This window comes from Cupressus sempervirens, chromosome 5 (genome assembly GCF_028749045.1).
Source record: "Cupressus sempervirens isolate cs-2001-9-10 chromosome 5, ASM2874904v1, whole genome shotgun sequence".
NCBI classification, from domain to species: domain Eukaryota; kingdom Viridiplantae; phylum Streptophyta; class Pinopsida; order Cupressales; family Cupressaceae; genus Cupressus; species Cupressus sempervirens.
This window is the reverse complement of record NC_143122.1, coordinates 923223592-923246542: the sequence shown is the minus strand read 5'-3', so window position 1 is coordinate 923246542 and position 22951 is coordinate 923223592. Positions and strand designations below refer to the sequence as shown.

Sequence of the window (22951 nt, the reverse complement as noted above, 5' to 3'; positions counted from 1 at the left end):
GTGTGTTAGTTTCATCAAAGAAGTGATGAATGGTAAATTTCTCACTATCATATTTTAGTTTGATGGCTAGATTATTGTTTACCTCTGGCTGAATAGTAGCCAAATTTGCAATTTTATCTTGAATATTGGGGTTTTTGAAAAGAAATCTACTTTTTTTTTGCTTGAATAAAATTAAGGTTTTAGAGTATATAAAGAATCGTTTAAAATGATTTCAACCGGTTTTAGATCCCTAGAAGTGCAATAATCAACCAAAATTGGAATATTAGTAGAAGATATGAAATTTTCCTCCAACCCTTCTAAGCTTCCTAATTTTTGTAAGAATATGACTATGAAGGAATTCTATCAGAAATAGATAAATATTGATCCATTTATAAACAGTTGAGAATTTAACCCTAGAAGGATTAAGGTTAGGTACCATTTGAAAAATTTAACGTAAAAATCTTTACAAAATATTATCAACCCTTTCAAAAACCTACCTTTTAGAGAAATATCATTGCAGTCAATGAAGAAAAACCATCATTAATGGAAATAATACTTACTTGGTCCTAATAAGACTTTTGAAACCATTTGGATATCAAAATCATAGATGTTGTGACCAACTCAAAAATCATAAGCCCCATAATCTTTGTAATAATCCTAGAGGCCATTTGAGTACTCATTGCTCACAATTGTGGTGTCATATTCAATCTTAGGGTTAGGGCATTTCTCATTCCCAATTCTCTAGATGAAGAAACTGCGAGATTTTTAGGGTTTTGAGATATAGTATATAGATTACCCTTATCCATTATCTCTGAGGATTTTTGCAAACAAAGTTTATCAATTTTGTTTACATCATTATAAAAAAAACCTAAGATCTAGGGTTGTCAATACTGACCCCTTGACAATGTGAAACCTTATTTTGTGTAGGCTTATTCTGCTTCACCTCCCAATTGTTCTTCAGTTTGGGTTCAAATAAATCTTGGGATTTGATGGGTGGATACAAGCCATAGTCGTGGTGTTTGAATCCCTTATAGGGTTTCCTAATGGAACTCTATAAGAGGGTTTGGAGAGTAGAGCAGACATATCTCAGAGTTCACAAATTTGCATTTACTGCTAAGTTTGCCATTTTTTTTAGCTCAATTATAAATGTAAACATAAACATTATTATTCATGATTATAGGGTGCACATTTTTTGATATTATATGTTATTGTTCAATTTATACATGCTTACTATTATGTTCTTTATTTATTTTTGATTGGGTTATATACTTTATTTTATTCATATATTTATTTTAAAATTAATATTACATTTAAGTTTAACATTTATTATATAGCTTAATTTAATATGTATTGTATATATTTGTTAGAAGACATTACATATATAATTAATATATAATATATATTTTAATGTAATTTTATTTTCTATGGATAAGTTTTATAATAGACTAGACAATAGCCTACAACACAATGCTAAGTTGTGAGTCTCTCAATTGGGAGCCTTATGATGACTTAAATTTCATTTCTTTCTCTTCAACATACACATTCACTTCATCCTCTGGTGTTTAGTGAAGATTTCTTCGAAGAGATAACAACAAGAAATATGAAGTTGAAAGTTGCTCTTTTTGTAAATTTAATTCTTCGAAGAGATAGCAACAAGAAATATGAAGCTGAAAATTATTGTTTTTGTAAGTTTATAAAGTACCATTTTTGTGAGTTTGAACAATTTTTAAAGAAGGTTATACCCAATCTCCTTGTGAAAGTTGCAATATGATTATGAAGCTTATTTTATTCAATTTATGTAATGTAGGCTCACATATTTTTTTTCCAAAAATAAAATAAAATAAACAAGGTATATAATCGTCATGTTGAACATAACTTAAGCAAGGACGCATAGCATCAAGTTCCTATCAAAAACTTATTTTGTTGTTTGTATTTTACAATTGTTGTATGATTGCTTCTATGCTATGTTCCCAAGTAATATTTATATTATTCTAATCAAAGTATTAAGAATGAATGCAATATAGCTATGTTAGTAGAATGTCAATTGGTTTTTGTTTACTTGTGTATGTTTAGCTTAAGCCTTGTACAATTCAAATGTTCATATTCTCCTTTAAGCAAAATTAAATTGTAATCTAGAATGTTCAATTTGGTACTTTTACAAAAGAATTTCAAACATAATTTTGTTTATCAGCTATCAAATACTCTGCTTAAAGATGGGTAATTTGAATTATCTTAAAAATATATAATTCTACTAAAGAGCTTCATGGTTGAGGCAAGAACATAAATTAAGTGCTGGGAACATAAATATCTTAGACCCTCATAGACAAGCTTCTCCAATGTCATTTAAAATTCTCAGCAACTTGACTCCATTAAGTAAGAAACGAATTGCACTTTGTTCAAAGGCTGCGAAATACTTGCTTGAAACATGACAGATGTAATCTAATGGTAATGGTGAACTCAAAATTAAGATTGATTCCATCGAATGTTGCAACTTCAACAATAGAAAACCTATGAGCATATTTGAATTTTCCAGTTCCTCCAACATTTAGGGTGACCAAAGTGTAATCTTGGTTGAGGTGAAACATATAATCCAGTGTTTACAAAACATAATCCAAGATATACCAAAAACCAAAACGACAATATGATCATAGAAATTCTGAGTATTTGATGTACAACCATAACCATATTCCATAGGTTACAATCTCTTAGTTCGAACTAGTGTCTGTAAATTTTTAGAAGCTAAAGCTTAAATGACGAGAGCCCCCAAACAACAACAAGATATTCCACTTTATCCCGTTTAATGCACAAATGACACCTTTTCCCATGGCAAGAAATAATTGTAAGATATTCAGTCAGATACATTGTGCATTTGTTGAAACTAAGTAAAATTAGTAAGCATCCACATTTTCCAACAACAAAATAACTCGTGAATTGAGATGGAGAACATACCTACCACTACCCTTATTCAAAAATATCATTGAAACTTAATTTTTTTAAAGATTTTTTTTTAATCTCATCAAGCGAGAAAGTGTTTTCCCTCTATGAGAAACAACATTCATCTAACTCATCAAAAAAATCTCTATGCAAGGCAAATAAAAATGTCAAACCTGCATATGCCATAGTGAACAAATGGAAATAAGAAATATTGGTTTGAAGAGTGCACATAGGTTCCCCATATGCAGGAAGAGACAACATAAATAATTATCTACTGAGAGATAGATTTGTATATATGGAGCATATAATTTAGTTGCCATGGCTTGGCTTGTTATTGTACGTATGAATGCGAGAGGAAAACACTCTCATGCTACCCATTATCATTGATTGAAGCGATTAATTTGCATAGCAAATGTGTATCCACTATAAGAGTTTACTCGATTTTCTAGAATGGTTGGCTTTTTCCAAAAGAAACTAGATTTTCCAATATTTACACAGTACAAAAGCCTAAAGTTAAGGAGAACTATATTTTAATTTAATTTTTCAAGATACCGTATGTGACAACATATTGTCAAACTTGTTTTTTTTTTTTTTTTGTCTTATCATATTAATAGTAGCTATAAAGTTTGGACAAAAAAGAAAATTAAAGCAAAAAAATAAAAGCTAACTCATGACTTTAGCAAGGATGCAATCAATAAGATTTAAAATAAATACTTTGTTTGGAAATTAATAAAATATCAATAGATTTTAGAACTATGTAAAGTTAAAAGTTTTTGAAAAATAAAAGAATCTGATTGAACATTGGAGAAGTAGCATTTCACTTAATGAATGCTATAGTATTATTGTATCCTGTAGGAACTTAAAAACTGAAAAAAAATCCCTGATTAATATATTCACCGGTGAACACCAACCATAGCTTTTTCTAGACCATGTATAAATATCTCTCAAGATTGTAAATATCTTGGGCCTTGAAAAGGCGAAAATATCTGGACATCATCTTCGTACGATACTGAAAGTCCATGTCATTCGAAATTCCCTCTTCTTATTCATGATTTTTAACAGATAAGTAGAAAGGAACGAATAGCAAGCCTTAAAAAAAACAATAGCCGAAAGGAGGACTTACGGTTAAAGTATTTATCGAAGTTAGCGAAAGGTTTCTCGAGAGTAGTGCCAGTGTTGCGCAGGGAAACTATTTCTTGCGGAGACGCAAGCTTGTCGTGGATATTTGCCTGTGTCGCATCTGTCAGATGTGAAGATACACGAATCTGGGAGTTACAGATCTATCAGACGTTTTGCGATTATGTTTGCTGCTTTGAATTTCGTTGAAGGTTGTGAAAGGTTGCAGATCAGAGGCTACTAGATGGGTCTTTAGCCTTGGAAGAACACATAAAAGGGCATCTGGTAAGGAAAGTCTATTCAGGTATTTACAGGAAGGTTCTGAATGGAGAATCTTGCGGATAGTTTATCTCAAAATTCATCAAAGAACAGTGGTGTTTAGCGTTTGGTTAAGGACTGCTGGAATTTTCTGTTGGCCGGGTTTTGAATTGGATTTCGAGGATGGGTTTTCAAGACGGTGGCTAGGAGAAGCGGTTATCGCAAAGTTGAGGAAATTAGGGGTTAGGAAAAAAAATTACCTCACAGGGCTTAGAATTGGAGGTTTCAGGACATATTGATGACGATTGCCAAATTCCGGCAAAATACAGAGAAATATTAAGTGATTTAAGAGTTTTGGGTCTGCGGGGCAGCTCAATTGGGGATTACCACGTGGTATTTTGGTTGTTTATGGGACATGGGTTTTGGGATACAAATTTGGAGCTAAACGGGTTTGGTGCAGAGGAAGGAAATATATTATGGAGTGGGACAGCGAGTCTGATGTAAGCATAGGGGAGGAGGAAGATTCCATGCAAATATGCGAGGACAAAGGGTTTTTGCTGAGTGATGGAGGGCCGGTTCCCATTGGGATAGACAATCTGCTGCATTCTACCCCGTGTGGATTCGTTGTAACGGATGCCCTTGAGCCGGATCAACCCATTATTTATGTCAATACGGTCTTTGAGTATGTCACTGGTTACAAGGCCGAGGAGATTCTTGGAAGGAATTGGTAAGTCCTTCACTGACCCTTCGGTTGAGTAAACTGTTTTCACACAGATTAGGCATAAATGTATTTTTCAAAGAAATTATTTCTTGTTTTCGAGTCTCAGAAAAAATAACATAAGTCACTTTGCATCTCTAATGACATCTTCATGGAATATTGTATCCCCACAGCAAGTGACATTACAACGAACGCAAAATTCTACGAATGCCCATGAGTAGAATTATTCAATTAAGTAATTCGAAAGCTAGTGAGCAACCTTGAAAAGATTCCAATAACCTAAGACAAAATTCTAGAGCACCATAAAAAAAATGAATGAGTACATATTCATTGGTCGATTTGGTAATTTCTGTGTGCAATGAAACATTAGTCCTGTTAGACGTTTCACTGCACAGTGCGCAAAGGTTCTGCTTGTCAAATACAAATTTACAACTGATGCGAACAAATTAAAGCAAATAAAAACTTTCTGTATATCTTATCTACAAATATTTTGCCACTAATAACCAACTTTAATAATCTATCTTTGTAAAGCCTCCAAAATCTCTATACAGAAGCACATGTAGAAAGATTTTTTTACTACGGTACTGTAATCTTGTCTAGCAAAAGAGGTACTTCTTCTAGGGCCCGTTTGGTTGCAACCATAGGAATTAGGAATTAGAATAGAAAATGTGAACGTGAATGGAAAATGGAGAATGAGAATGGGAAATTGTAATCAAATTCTGTTTATCCCTTGTTTGGTTATAAAAAACTGGATTGGAATAGGGTTAAATTTATCCCAAGCTTTGACACTCCTATCCAGGCTCTCGCAGTAGACCAAAAACTCCCCATCAGAGGCAACAATACTAATGCAGGTAACTGGTCCCCTGTGACTGGCAATGACCACCAAACATGAATGAAGATGAATCCCTCTTTCCCTCCACCAAATCTGAATACTTGTCTTTAGAACTACTAATATCCCACCTCTCAGAAGAGCCCGAGTAGAGAATCCCCTCGTCTCTACCCAGAACGAGAGCATTGATTGGAGAGCTCTGAAATTGTAGCGTCACGGTCAAGGTATGCGAGTACTGTGTCCTGAGAATGTTTCTCCACGCTTTTATTGTCCCATCGGCAGAGGCGCTGAACAAAAGGGCATCATTTTGCAATACTGGAAGCACATTGACGGGCTCTTGATGAGCCGCAAAAGAATCAACACAGGTTAGATCAGAGAGCCATCATGTCTTGATGCTCTTGTCCCACGACCCCGAGTACAGCAACCCCTCTTTGCTGTTGCACACAAGGAACGAGATCACATCACTGTGCTGCTTCAATTTCTCACCATGGAAATCTCTGTAGGCAAAGAAAATGCTATTGATGCCGTTTGGAAATCACAAAAACTATTGAAAAGATTGAAAATCCTTACCTGCGTGTAACTACGGACTCAAAAAATTATTAATTTTGGAAAAGTCAAATAGAGAATAGAAATGGCCTATTCCAATTACAGGTATTTTTTGGAATGGATAAATGCTCATTTTGGGGCTAAAATGGGAATACGTATTCTTATTCCTCATTCCAATTCTGTGCACCAAACGAAGAATAAAAAACATATTGTAATTTTCAATGACTATTCTGGTTGTATTCTAGCAACCAAACGGGCCCCTAAAGAACATGTATTTATGGTATCATTCAAAGCCATTCTCCCCACTAAAGTTCTGGAGTATTATCCTGATGCATTGCTTCAGATACCAATTATGGGCATGGTTTAGTAAGCCATGTTTCCTCCATGAATGTAAAAAGTTTGTCTAATCAGTATGTCGTATTCAAATGGCAAAAAATTGGCATCCTATTAGAGTTTCAGGACTTTCGGTATGACCATTGTTTGAGTAGCCCTTGCAAAGCTAAATAATTGTCCAATCAAAAGTCAACTCCAATGCAAGAACATAGTGGTTGTTTGAAACCAGGAACAATGAATAATCTCAACCTAAAGTAACGTTGCAATTTAAGATAAAGAAACCACTATTATTGAACAATTTAGAGATGACCTCAAGAATGCAAATTAATACATAAGAAGCTATTACAATTCTGCGTGTACTCATTAAGATTTGGGTTTGATATTTTGTGATAGGCTCCAATCTAATTCTGCATAGAGGTGGTTGGGTTTGACGATGGATGGTATGGTTTTCAAAATACTGTTTACTGGAAGCTATTGATAAATTTGAGTCTCAGATTTGTATGGGTTTGAGTTAGTTGTATAGCCTATGCTTATTGTGTTTCAAGGGAACTACATAACATGATAACCACATGGCAAAATTGTATTTTGTGGTATTTTTGTAGGACGAATGAGTATTTTTTTTTCAGAAATCTAGTTAATCATCATATATTTTTTGTATTAAGATAGTTTAACAAGCCATAACATCATAAAGAAACCAGAGAACTGAAAGATACAACCAACCCCCATAAATATAAACACTTACAAAATTGGGGGAGGTGGCCTATAAAGTAAAGTATCTTAGCATCTACCTACTGTCATCTGCATTTAGCATGAGTATTTTATACAGTGAACTCTAGGTACCATTACAAAGCAAAATAAGATAGATTCCATAATAAACTGAAGTATTAAGGAGCTCTGTTCCAAAGGGTTTGCAGATCATCATGTGTTAGGATACTTGGAGCAGCTGTATCATATATTGCCCCACCTGGGCTATTCCTTACAGTGGTACCATCCTCCTCTGATTACTGGGCCTTCCATTGTTGCCATCTGACTCTGTCAGTTCTCCATTAGGTTGCTGAGATCATCAATTTGTGATTGTGTAAGAAAACTTTGATAGTTATTAATATATCTGGAAGCTTTCACTTCATCTCTATGGATCAGCAGGGTTCCTTATTAAACCAGCCTCATAAACCTGCTCTTGGGGATTTCCAAGCATATAGACAACTGTGACATTATGTAAAAATGTAGATTAAACTCAGTAGGACATCTTCTAATTATCATATTTTTTAAGAAACATTTTAGTAGGAAATATGAGGCCCCAAATTATGGTTTAATTTGGTAGGCAACTAGCATGTATTAACTTTCTGAACAGCACTATGTAAAACAATTTGAGATATTACACTCTTATAGGAAGACATCATTTTTTGAATTTCTCTTGTATAGTTTTAACTACTTGTTGAATTAGGGTGTTGTTAAAACAATTTGTAACAAATGGATAACAAGCTGAGCGCTAGCAATAAACTTTAATGTTTCTCCTCTAGCATGATCACTGTAAAAGCTTTTACACTTTCCGCTGCGATAAGACCAACTCTTGTGGTTCATGATCTTGATTAAACAAAAGACACCTCTCTTCGTGGTTTTCATGCAGATTTACCACAAACCTGCATGCTAATAGGAACCCTCTGTCCGTTCACCTCATATGTTTTTCTGGATCACCATTAACCTTTTCAAGATCCATGAACTGCATTACAGTAGTGTTCTTGCTCACCGCATTATTTTACTAGAATGTTACATAAGGAAATAGCCCATCCATGACTAGAAATAGCAACTATTGATGATGGTGCTACTTGATCTCCACTATCATAGGAATTTTTGGCTGCAATTGGAGATGGATATTGATGTTATATTCCCCCTCACATTGCGAAATTTCCTATGATTAGAAGTATAGAAATAAAAAAACACATCACACCAAAATACCACCAAAGTTGGTAAGCTCGTTGACGGTGATTGACAACAGGACTGACTTCCTTTGTTGCCACCTACCTCCGAGTTCAAATTAGTTAAAATATATATTACTTATAACTAGGACAAGATAGCTGTTCATCATTGACATATTCTTTCTTTCCATTTTGTTTCTTCTGTAATGTCTGTTGATGGCATATACTTAATCTTTCCCTAAAATCTCAAGTTCAATAAAAATAAGAGATATCTCATTAAAATACAATCTTACCAATTAGCAATTGTCTTTCCAACATAAAATTTTGCTTAAACCCTGCAATAATGTTAGTCAGCATGTGAAATACAATGTATAAGATCAATTATTTCCATAAGCATCAGTGTTCTAATAATTTATAAATGCATATAAATAAATTGCACTAATAATTAAATTGTATTCTATATCCAAATCATGTAATATCAATTGAACTCTCTAATTTTTCTTCCAGTAATCAACCATACTATGGATTGGGAAAACATGATGGGGTGTCCGAAGACTAGTTGCCATATCTAAACCGGTTAGTAATCTAATACTATGGATTACAGGCCTTACAAGTGGTAGGAATACCAACCAAGACAATTCTATTCAACACAGGGTGGAGTGCTTACATTGTGGAAACTGTTCTGCTACACTTCTAATAGTGGTTGCTTATTAATCCATATATATATGTGCAGGAAAAATAGAAATGTTAAATTAGTAATTTAACGTAGTCAAAATAGATTAATAGTTCTAGTAGTATTTTAATTCAAAATACACTATAGAATACATATTAGATAATCATGTTGCATATCAAGTACTTCCTATATCACTGGTTTATTGAATGCAGATTGTGTGTGTGCATGTATCAGACCTGATCTTCTTAATTTCTTGTTTTAAGGTGTTGGTGAGTGGTGATTAAGTGATTGTTGATTAGGTGATAGAAGAGTGATGATGTAATGAACCTGGTTGCATACATTGGTGAATGATGATTGAGTGAATGCTTGTTTGATAAAGAGATTTTTGATTGCTTACGTTGTGAAAATTTGGTCTGCTACACTTCCAATACTGCTTACTTATTAATCCATATATGATTCTGCAGGAAAAGTAGAAATATTAAACTAGTAATGACATAGTCAAAATAGATTAATGTTTCTAGTGGTCTCTTAAATCAAAACACATAAAGAATGCATCTTAGAAAATATAGCAGATCCGATCTTATTAATTTCTTTGCTTTGAAGTATTGGTGAGCAATGATTAAGTGATTGTTGATTGGATGATTGATGGTTGATGATGGATTTAATCCTGGTTTGATACACTAGTGAATGATGATTGAATGAATGCTTGTTTGATAGAAAGATGTTTGATTGCTAATTTTGATCCCGAAATGAAGTGATGATTGATGTAAATTTGATGATTGTTTGCTTGATCTCGCTGACTGTTTGTTTGCTTGATTTTTTGAGGGCTTAATGATTGGTGGATGAATGGAGGATATGTTTTTATGGATTTATTAGTGTGATTGATTAGTGTTCCTTCAATGCTTGGAATGAATTCTCCTTTATTGGTGTAAGGATCACGACCTTTTTAAAGAATTGAGTTAGTACTCATTGTTGCCTTTGAGAGTGATATATTATCTCCTAATTGATCTCCCTTGGATGTTCTCAGATGAAGCCTTCACTTTCAATGTGAAGTAGAGTCTCTACTTTTCATCGTGCTTGCTCTTTATAATGATCACATGCTTTAACAATCACTGCTGTTTGAAAAAGGCAAAACTCATTATTTTTGCCCTTTGAAGGTTTACAACTCTTAACTATTATTGTGTTTTGGGAGTTGCAATCTTTCATTATGACCACCTTTTGAAAGATTAGCAACCCTTTATCATTTGTGCCCTTCGAGTGATTCACAATTGTTAATAATTACCATCCTTTAAAAAAGTCAAAACTCTATCAATTCTAACCTCTATTACCTAAGGTTGCGTGCCCAAGATTTTTGAAGTTGTCCCTGTCTTGAAGATGTCCAGGGATAGGGGATGCCTAGGGGACTTTGACTTCTAATTGTGGAGGAAATTTGCCTTTGACTCTCAAAATAACACAAGTTTGACAAAGAATTCTGCTAATTCTTATATTTTAAAGTTCTATAATGTATAAGTGCGCGCTTTGTCCATGTTCATATGAATATTTTGAATTTCTTTTCATATTTTAATTTTCCATAATTTTATATTGTTAAAGATAGAGCCCAGAAATCAATGATGATAAACAGCAATAAGGAAGAGCCAAAATTCAAACAATAAAAATCAGACATATCTTGGGAAAGCCCTTCTAGAATGAAGGAAGAAACCTAGTCACAAAAAAAATATTTTTTATTGATCATAAAAGTTCAAGTCTACAACCCTTTCACTTGAAGCGAAACATATAACAAATAAAGAGACCCTTCACATAACAATCGAAAGTCTCTTTAGTTTCCCATACCTCCCATAATTAAGTACAAACTCTTCAAATATTCATGCCTTAATGCATGTGAATGACACGTGTCATTTACAGTTAATATTACAATAAATATTCTTTTCAGCTGAAGGTGACCATAACAGTAATAAGGTCTAGATTTTGAGAGATAAAGATCTTTATCACAGCTACAATCCTTAACACTCTCTCTTAGCAAGAGAGACACCTTTAGCTGAACAGTCACACAAAGCCACAACAAAAAATGTCAATGATAAGTTCTGATAATATAGGTTCAAAATATAATTCATGGAATCACTCAATATGAAAACTCCCATAAGAAACATAATCAGTTTTCATCACAGAATCTCTCAATGTAATATTGTCATGGATTCTCTCAACATGATAGATTTTTAAGACTCACAGCTAAGCTTTTAATCACATACTCTCAATTTGAATTGTCATGGAACCTCTCAACATGACATCCAACTCCCATCATGAAATCTCTCAACGTGATGACATCATGGACTCTTTCAATATGATGTTCATTGTCGCATAGTGAAAGAGTTAAAATCTCATTATTCACACAAGAATAGAAATAGGCATAACAAAATAAGACTTAGTTCCATTTAAGTCAAGTTTTACAAATACCACAAGCATCACAAGCATATATGATAATGAATGGAATTCCATAAGCACTCTCTCTTAATGATGAAGCCTCCCTCTAAAGCTAAAATCTCCCTCAACATATCCCTCTTAATGCAAAACAACATAATCTCATCGCTTCATCCTGTAACAAAGAGAGATCATAAAATCAAACGATCATATAGATTAATTGTAAAAGCATAAACTATTATAAATGATATAATAACTATACATCATCAATAATTCTTATCTCCAAGTTATCTGGTTTCCTTAGCAACTTGGTTTCCTTAACAACTCAATTATATCTACTGGTTGCTCCAAACAATGCATCCAATTTGTTCCTTTATAGAATAATACCATCAACTGTAAAAATTGGTCCAAATATGTCTATGACTCAATCAAGGTTCTAGACCATTACTCATTCACCTTTTGCAGAAATTGATTCTCCTTTTGAATAAAGAGATGAACCATACTTTGTATGGAAAGAATTTACTATGGACAAAAGATTTTAATTGAAACAATCCATACTTGGTTGCTTCATACTCTTCCAGCAAAAATATCTTTGTGTCTGAGAAAGCTGAAGGAGCTCGACAGAGTAACCTTTCCATTAGCAATCCACTAGTATATTAAAAATTGAGATATTATAAAGGCTTTCTGCTTCTGCCATGCTTGCGGGTCTCCCTGTAGAATGTTGTATCATCTTGATGGAATCCCTTCTTTGTTTCTATTCTGCAGACGATTCTCATTTAAAAAAATACTTGACATAATTTAGTTTTCTCCTGAGAGATAGACACAAGGCATCGTTGCAATATATTTATGGCACATGCCAAGAAAGTTTCAACACTTTCTACTCTAATTCTTTTAACACTGTATTTTTGTTCGATACAATCATCCTAGATCCTTGCACACGCACAGAGTTGAACAATGATCTTGGTGTTCTTGTCTTCCTCAATAATACCCAACGGGTGACATTTAGAGTGACAATGTAAAGAAAAATGGATGTTCATCTTTAATTGACATGGGAATCATAATAATCCCAACGTCTTGAATGGTGAAAGCTCCAACAGTTACAAAGGGAGCTATGTTGGATGTCCATGTTGGAAATTGCTTAAGATGAGAGACGATTATGCAATGATAAAGTAGCTGGCAAAAACATGGCTCCACCCTTTTGGGTGAATCTTGTGATCGTGTCCACAACAACAATTACAAGAGGTAAATAAACAAATGTGTTAGAAGCACAGGGACTGACTGACGAAAATGAAGAGATGTCAACAGACATGAAGATTATAGAAAATGACAGGTGGTAATTCATCATCACAAAGATGTGCGATGATTGAAAGAAGACGATTCATCTTCAGATTTTTAATTATGACTACTCCTGCACTCGAATGACACTTCATATTATAATCACAACCATGATAGACCTTTCATCATAAATTGAATTTAATCCTTCATGAGCTTTTTACGCACTGATATTGTTTGTCTCCGTTAAATGTGAATAGAACCGATTATGAAAGGAAATAAATCACAACATTATTATTACATGGAGCATCGCACTGAAATATGGTCGATTGTGTAAATGAAGCCAAATAAAGTCTCAGTTTGAACATCCACTCATAACGTAGCTTCTCCAAAAGGGAATTGAACATTATGTAAATATCTGCTCAAGAGAAACACAAAACAACAAGATGAAAACATGATATGAAGAACAAAAAAATTATGCCTTTTATGCCTAAAGAAAACATATCAATCTTTTATACATGGTATCAGAGCCAGGTTAGATAGCAACAATAAATGAGCCTATTTTTATTCATTAGTTTGATCATACCAGTGTTAGTGCATTGGATCCCATGAGAACTCTAGGAGCTACAAAGGGAGCTATGTTGGATGTCCACGTTGGCAACTGGTTAAGATGAGAGATGATTATGCAATGATAAAGTAGCTGGCAAAACGTGGCAACACCCATTTGGTGTGAATCTTTCGATGGTGTCCACAACGATGGTTGTAGGAGGTAAATGAATGGATGTGGTGTTAGAAGAATGAGGACTAATCACCAAAAATGAAGACATGTCAACAGACATGAAGATTATAGAAAATGACAAGTGATAATTCATCATTACATGTGGAATGATTGGAAGAGGATGATTCATCTTCAGAGATTAATTAAGACGACTCCTGCACTCGGACAACACTTCATAAAATAATTGCAGCCATGAATAGACCTTTCACTGTAAATTGAATTGAATCCGAAAAGAAGAAAGACTTAAGCAAGATCAAGTGCTTTGTTTGCCATAAGCAAGGTCACTATGCTTCTCAATGTCCAGAGAAGAAGAAAGGCATAGGAAAGACACAACAAGTAGCTGCAACAACAACAATAGAGACTTAATTGAGTGAATTTGCAACAAAGTTCGGGAATGATTTTTCCCTTGTAGCTTGTCTTTCTACCAACCCTACAGTTAGAAGTGCTCGGTACTTGGACAGTGGCACCTCTCGTCATATGATTGAAGCACGATAGTTGTTTAGTCAACTTTCTAAATATGAATCAGGGATCATTGTGGAGCTTGGCAGTGATGCCTTGTATGCAGTTAAGGGACAAGGAATCCCGTAATTTCAGCTTGAGTCAGGGGGATCAATTGATGCTCAGAAAGTGTTGTATATACTTGGTTTGAAGAAGAACTTGTTGTCCATCTCAATTATGGAGGACAAAGGTTATACAATTACCTTCTAGAAAGGGCAAGTGTTTATATGCCCAGAGGGAGCCAATCCGGACACAGCTGTAAGGATTGGAGTTAGGGAAGGTAACTTATATAGGCTACAAGGTAACTTCATTCAGGCACTGGTGCATAATAGTGAGCACTAGTGTGAGTTGTGGCACAAGAGGATGGGGCACTTGCATCACAAGCACTACCTATGTTATGAGAGATGGTCATTGGATTTCCAAACTTTAGTTTGGAGCAAGAAGGGGTATGTAAAGGTTGTGCTCTTGGCAAAAATGTCAAAGCTTCATTTCCCAATAGCGAAACTTGATCCAAAGAGATTGTGGATCTAATACATTCCAATGTTTGTGGGCCTATGTCAGTGGCATCAATGAATGGTGCATCCTATTATGTCACCTTTATTCATGATTTCTCCGGGAAGACTTGGATCTATTGCATGAAGACCAAAGTTGAGGCCTTCACTCTATTCAAGGATTTCAAAGCTCAAGTGGAGAATTTGGTAGGGAAGAAGATCAAGGTGTTGAGATTAGACAACGGGGGTGAGTATACCTCAAATGAGTTCAGAGATTTCTGCAAGGATGTAGGATTCAAGAGGGAGAAGACAATTGCCTACAATCCACAACAAGATGGGATTGCAGAGAGGAAGAACATATCTATCATTAGTTTTGTAAAGGCCACGATCCGTGATTAGAGTTCGTCATTGATTCTGTGGGCAGAAGCATGCAACACAATTGTATATTTACAAAACAGGAGTCCTCACAAGGTTTTAGAGGACAAGACCCCAGAGGATATAGTAAAGAGTCAAAAGCCTATAGGGTCCTTATACTATCACAATAGAGGATAGTTGTGAGTAGGGATGTCAAGTTTGAAGAAAATTTGGCCTCCAAAAAATCTCATGATCCTTTGACAGTTGCAGAGGATATTTTGCAAGAGGATTCAGAAGGTGAGAAGAGTTTACAAACGTCTAGTACAAAGGGCCAAACTTCAAGAGAGGGACAATTAAACCTTCTGAATTAGTTACAAGGCCCAGATGGTTTGAGTAGACCTTGAGAGATGCACGGGAACATGTTGAGGCTCCCAGAACCACATTGAGGGAGAGTAGGCCTCCATAGAAGTTCCAGATGTATATGGCCTTGATAACCAACATCATAGACTTAGAGCCTTCCAGCTTTTAGGAAGTAACTAGCCAACAGGTGTGGAGAGATGCCATGGCGGAGGAGCATAGCTTCATCATGAAGAATGATGTTTGGGAATGCATGCAAAGACCAGTGGGGAAGTTAGTAGTGACTTCTAGATGGTTGTTCAAAATCAAACATGTGAAAAATGGCAGTGTGGAGAAGTATAAAGCAAGAAAGAGGGAGTAGACTATGCGGAGACCTTTTCTCCTGTTGCTAGATATTCTTTTATGCGAGCTATTATATCCAATGCTTCAAAGTTAGGGTGGAGGATTCAGGGGATGGATGTGAAGCCAACATTCCATTGAGGAAGAAGTATATATAGAGCAGCCACTAGTGTTTGAGGTACATGATAGAGAGTCGCATGTATGCAGGCTTAACAAAGCCTTGTATGGACCCAAACAAGCTTCGAGGGCATGGTACTTCAAGATTGACAATTATTTGTTGAGCATAGGTTTTACTAGGATTTAGGCAGATTCCAACCTATACTTCATACTTGTTGGATTTGAGATCCTAATCTTGGTGCTCTATGTGGATGGCTTAATTCTTATAGGGGTAGATAAGTTGATCGCTGAGTGCAAGTTAGATTTGGTAAGAGAATTTGAGATGGACATTGGTTTGATGCATTGCTTTCTAGGACTTGAGGTTTGGCAAAGATCGAGAGAGATCTTTCTTGGACAAGGGAAGTATACACTATAGATCCTTAAGAGATTCAAGATGGAGAACAATAGATCGATGGCTACTCCAATGGTAACCAACTTGAAGAAGGTTGATTCTTCGAAGTTAGAATTGGTAGATTCTAGACAATATAGGCAATTAATTGGCTCATTGATGTATCTCATCAACACTCGACCAGACATTTGTTTTGTTATAAACACCTTGAGTCAATATATGGTAGAGCCAAGGCAGGTTCATTAGATTGCAGCAAAGCATGTGCTTAGATATCTGCAGGGCACAGTGTAGTATGGTTTCAATACCTTTGTGGATATGGGGTAAAGTTGCAAAGGTATTCTGATTCAGATTGGGCAGGGAGTGATACAGATTGGAAGAGTACTTTAGGGTGTTGTTTCAGTTTAGGGTCAGCCATGATTTCTTGGTTCAGTAGGAAGCAAACCTCAATAGCACTCAGTTCAGGTAAAGCTGAGTACATGGCAGCGAATTTGGCAAGTTGTGAAGCAATTTGGCTTTGTAAGTTGCTTACAAGTTTATTTGATTAGAGTTTGGAGCCTACTGTGATTAATTGTGACAATCAAAGTTACATAAAACTCTCAGAGAATCTAGTGTTCCATGATAGGTCAAAACACATCGAGATTAGATATCATTTCATCAGAGACAAGGTCTTGAAGGGAGCAAATCTTTAGTATATTTCAACGGATGAACAAGACTCACTAGACCCTTGGTAAAGGGGAAGTTTGTTTTCTTTCGAGACGAGCTTGGAGTGGTGGTGAATACCTTCCTCGCTAAGAGGGAATGTTGATAATTTTAGCTCATAATGGTAAGTTAGAAGTAGAGTTCAAGTAGACTTGGACTCTACGTTGAGGAAGTAGAGTTCTACTTGAACTCTACTTTATCCACCTAACTAATTAAAGTAGTCACTTAAGAAGAGTTCAAGTACGACTCTACTTTATGGAAGTATACTTCAAGTAGGACTCTACTTTATAGAAGTATGCTTCAAGTAGGACTCTACTTTTCCCAACTGCTATATAAAAGGAAGCTAAGTGTTAAATAGAAAATAATCTTTCTCAAGGACATTGGGAGATAGAGGGAAAATTAGAGAAGACATTTCTGATTTTCAGTAGGGCAGAAAGAATAAAGTTTACAACAGTTAACAACAAAGGAGAAGGTAGCAATACCAAGTATATTCCAAGTTTTCTGTTTTGTTTGCAACTTGTTTTAGAGCCATTTCCCATGTATTAGGAGTTCTTGTAAGTTTTGAAGTTATTTTGAATGATGAACTGATTGAAGAGCATATGAATAGTGTTTGGCTTTCCTAAGTTTTCCACTGCTTTATTTCGTTAAAAAATTCTATTGTAAATCTAGATCTGATCTATTTACCTAGATACTAGATTTAAGAAATTAACATTTTCTAGCCTTTGAAAGAGCCACTTTCTTGTTTTCTTCCATTCCTTTCTTATTCCGTTAATCCTTAATTCCTATGCTCCCTTCTTTACAAGGGTTAAGGATCAAAGAAGTGCATATTTATCAATAATCTTTTTAATCCATTTAGATAAATTTTGTAATACCTATAATTCATTTTAGAATTGAACCATAAATAAAGGTTAAACGAGGGAAGCACAAAAGGGTGCCCAAAGCATACCTCACAATAAGCTCAAGGGTAAGATCCCCTTAGCTCACATGTGGTAGGAGTCCATCTATCCTACATGGGTTGCCCTACTTAGTATCTTGATTTTTCTTGTTTTGTTGTCTATGCTCTATCCATAGAGTATTTGCGATGCTATCATCCTGTATTGTTATTGTAGTCCTAGATTTGTGGTTGTGTCAAAGATAATGAACTCACAAAGCCAGACAATTTATCTTGGCAATTAGCTCTTTCATTTTTAGTAATTTAAATATTCTTGTTTGTTAGCATAGCCTAGTTAATTTATGTTTTTATTATATATTGTATTATTTTCACTTGCATAGCCTAGTTAACTTGCCATTTTCGCAATTTTATCAATTTTTAAAATGTGTCTTTTAATTTTTTTATTTTTTATGGGGACAACCAATTCTTCTTGTGATTGTTAGTTTGTATCTTAAATGTCCTTTCTCATCTCAACAATGACAAGCCATCCCTTTTAAATTCTTGAAACTTCCCTTAGCTCCAAACATACTCTAGGTGTCCTTGTTTCTTGAAAACATCCCAATAGTGAGGACATCCACAAAACTGCTGTAGATGCATCCTCATGTTTTCTTGATTCATCCTCATCAACATTGTACAAAAAAATACGCTTTTGATAGAAAACTATGTAGTTAAGAAGAGTAAAGAATTTTACATTGGACAAGAAGTTTTTATAAAGCAAAAAACGAAAGATGCAAGAAGCAATAGTTGAAGTTTAAGACACAATTTAGGACATACTTTTTGAAAATTTTGGACTCTTCTTAGAGATAAATATAGAGTTTAGGGCATCATTTTTTTGGTTTCAAATTGGTATGAGTATTGGCCAGTCCAAAATTACAGAATCTATATAGTTTTCATCTTGAAGTGGTCATGTATATCGTATAGAGTAATAAATAAGCATAATCTTGTTGATGTCAATTTTGTTCCACTACAACGTACATAATCAAATATTCAATGTTTTAAGGTGAAACAATAAAATACTCAATCCTCTCTTGACTAAGGTCACTTCTTATGCTAATCTTGGGAAGTAAGATTATGAAATGACTTAAAGGGTCCTTTAGTCTTGCGTACTCGCTCAGTGAAATAATATGATTTGCTAGGATTACTAAGGGTACTTACTCTATTCTTTCAAGACTCATCAAGTTCTATGAATTTGGCTTTACAATGTGGAATGATTTTTATTTTTATTTTTGATTTTTAAATCTTGATGGGAAGTAAGATTATGAAATGACTTATAGGGTCCTTCAGTCTTGCATACTCGCTTAGTGAAATAATATGATTTGCTAGGATTACTAAGGGTACTTACTCTATTCTTTCAAGACTCATCAAGTTCTATGAATTTGGCTTTACAATGTGCAATGATTTTTATTTTTATTTTTGATTTTTAAATCTTGAACTCTCAACTTAAACTTCTTCTACTTCTAAGCATGGATGAACTTAGACTCTACTAGATGCAATCTTGTCAATGACTCCACACAAGCTTCTAAGGTATACTTAAATGATTTTCAAATCAATATCTTTTCATCAATTTCTTTAATGGATGCAGATTAAAGATTGAACATTAGTTGAAGTTATGTACTTTCACTAGCTAACCACACAATGTACACTTACATTCAACAAAAGGCTAGTATCCTAGTTTATATTTGAGTCAAGCAAGTTACCATCCACAATTTCTTTCATCCAACTAATTTGCTTCTAAACAATATGAAATGGAATCTACTACAAGTGAGGTGTTGATGAAATCATGCAACACTTTTTTTTGATTTTCCAAGATCATTACAAATGTAATAGCACTGGCATTTAATTTTGGTATATGTTTTTCAAATGGCAGCAATCACTTTGTATTTGTATGAGGAATAAACCAAGAGGAGACATGTCCCTTCATTGGACATGTCTATTCATTAATGTAATTAATATATCTTAATTATACTTGTGTGTGTGTGTGTATATATATATCATTTTTATTATATTAATTAATCTCATAGGTTTATCCTACTAAAGCTGCCAAACATCAACACTCCCTCTTAGCTAGGGAGGATAAACACATGCATTACCTCAAAGTACTATCAAGTTAGCAAGATTATGGATATCTTTGATTAGAAGATATTGATCGCTTTGATATCACATTTGATATCATGAGTATTGGTCTTCCATAGCATCAAAACATGATATTCATCAAATAATCCAAGTAATGGTCTGCAGAATATCAACATACGATATTCACCATGTACTCAAATAAGATAATGGTTTGCAGAATATCAACATATGATATTCACCATTTTGATATCATGAGTATTGGTCTCCCAGAATATCAACATATGATATTCACCAAATACTTTGAGTAATGGCCTGCTTAATATCAACACTTAATATTCACCATGTACTCAATAAAGTGATATCACATTTGTTATTATGAGTATTGGTCTTCCAGAATATCAACACATGATATTCACCCAATACTCAAAATGTTTATAAGGTATGTGCATATACATTCTCATAATGTGTGCCATATAAACATCCACCACGCAAAATATAATCTATCATAATCTGCATAGACATCGTAAGATATCCATCATAATAGAAAATTAAGTAATTGTAAGATTGTCACCTTTACAAGTGATGATCATTTAGAAGTTGTCACTTATGATTTACACGCATGATACCAAAGGTTTATATGAATTCAAAAACTCCCTCTGATTCTGATATGATTAAGTTCTTCAAGGATCAATTGAACATATCCTCTATTTGCTCCTTTAGACGAATGTTTCAGACTCCTTCTGAACATCTATCTTTTGAGTTACTCATCCAATGTTGCCTTTGATGAAGTGTCAGACTCCCGCTGAGTCTGAAATCAATCACCCTTCTCTTGCAATAACATTCTCGGGGGAAACGATTAAGGCACATAACTCTTATAGTATGTATTGAAATTAAAAATAAGAGAGAGACCTATATAGTACTCAATATAAGATCTTTCCAACAAATTGTAGATAATCAGAAACTAATGTCATTCCCTTTTACTTTGAGAATGATCCCCATTATTCCAATAGAATAAATATCTAATTAAATATATACATTGAACATAAATGCATATATTCCATCTTCTATATGCATACTATAATCTATATTTCCAACATATTATTTTCTAAGATGATCAATATCACAATCTATATTGACTTATATTAATAAGAAATTAATTAGAACACTTTATATATATATATATATAATCACTATAGATATATTATCCTTATAAATTTATGTACGAGCATTTACATCTATATATAAAAATGAACATAAATTCATAAACTTACCTCTTTATATCCTTCCATGAGAACTTTAGCTCTATTCCTTAGAACAATTAAATTGCATATATTTTCTTCCTTCAATGTAAGGGATCTTCTTACTATTGTTTTAGAGCTTTCACCTTTTAGTCTTTGATTTCCACCATAAGATCTTCCCTCCTCTTCAGTGAAAATGATGTAACCTTTGCTTAATTATGAAATCTCATCCTTGTGGCTCATGATTGGTTCAAGCACTAGCGATACCCTTGTCATATCGGTATGTGGGACCATGATGTTACCTTAGGCCATCGTACTAAATTCTAATGGTTGCATATTGTAAATAATCAATTTCAATTTGTTCCTCCAATGTTATTTGTATTATAGAGTAATTGGTAAATATTTGCTTGATATTAATAGAGACCAAGAGGTCAATATATACAGAAGAATAGAATGATGTTTCCTTAGGAAATGATCGTAAAGAACAAAAAGATTCTATTCTAGCTAAAAGAAAGCTAAAGAAAGCTATAACAAATAAGCACAGACTAACTAATATTATAAACATTCTAATATTTACAATAGATTACAAATAGATAACCATTAACTAATAATAGAAGCTTATTTATTATCGTAATACCCTCTCTTAATGGTTAATCTATCCACAACACCAAGCTGTCCTATGAATTTGACAAACTTATTAGGACCAAGAGGTTTGGTGAGAGTGTCTCTAGTCTGATCTGTAGTAGAAACATATTGCAAATCAATTGGCTCGTCTTTAACAAGCTGATGTATGTAGTGACAGTGAACATCCTCATGCTTGGTTCGTTCACGTAATACTGGATTTCGTGCTAACTTGATAATGCCTTTGTTATCAACAAACAAAGTGGTCAGTCCTGCTGGTGACATCAACATATCCCCAAGCATCCAACGAAGCCAAATAACTTCACAACCTGCTTTGACTATCACTTTGTATTTGGCCTTTGTAGAGGAGAGAGAAACTACTTGCTGCTTCTTACTGGTCCATTTGACGGCACCTCATTTCAAATTGAACACATATCCAGAAGTTAACTTATTATCGTCAAAAGAGCTTGCCTAATATGAATCTGTGAACCCACTGAGACTAGGATTAGAACTTCGAGAGTAAAGAAGTTGATAATCTAAAGTGCCCTTCACATAACGAAGCACATGCTTTGTTGCCATCCAATGATTAGCCTTGGGAGCTATTGTATAGTGTGAGATGTAGCTGATTGCAAAGCTGATATCAGGCCTAGTAGCAGATAGGTAGATGAGGTTGCCTACTAGTTGCCTTTATGTAGTATCATCAACAGGAGGAGAATTAGACTTTGCTGATAACTTGATACCTTTCTCCATGGGTGTAGATGTTGGCTTGCAATCCTGCATGCGGAATTTGTCTAACAAAGCCTTGTATATTTGGACTGAGAGATGAATATACTAGAAGACTATTGCCAAACCTCAACACTTAGGCAATGATGCATGAGCCCAAGGTCAGTTATATCAAAAGACTGGCATAAATTTTGCTTGATTCAAAGATGTTGAAATGCCAGTGATGATCAAATAATCTACATAAATAACCATAAGGATGATGTTACTATCAGTAGTCTTGATGTACAAAGTTGAGTCTGAAGAACTTCTCTTAAGGCCTTGATCTCTGAGGTACTCATCAATTTTTATGTACCAT

The 22951-nt window shown here is 34.4% G+C and overlaps 1 protein-coding gene across 1 annotated transcript in view; it reads left to right on the top strand.

Annotated features, from left to right (window-relative positions):
• Positions 1 to 4079: 4079 nt before the first annotated feature.
• The window catches only part of LOC149558980 (adagio protein 1-like), a 36718-nt gene continuing 17846 nt past the window's right edge, over positions 4080 to 22951 (top strand). The window contains exon 1 of the mRNA XM_089832923.1: positions 4080 to 5014. Coding sequence (XP_089689049.1) covers positions 4764 to 5014 — 251 coding nt within the window. The 5' untranslated portion in view covers positions 4080 to 4763. The remainder of the gene's footprint in view (positions 5015 to 22951) is intronic.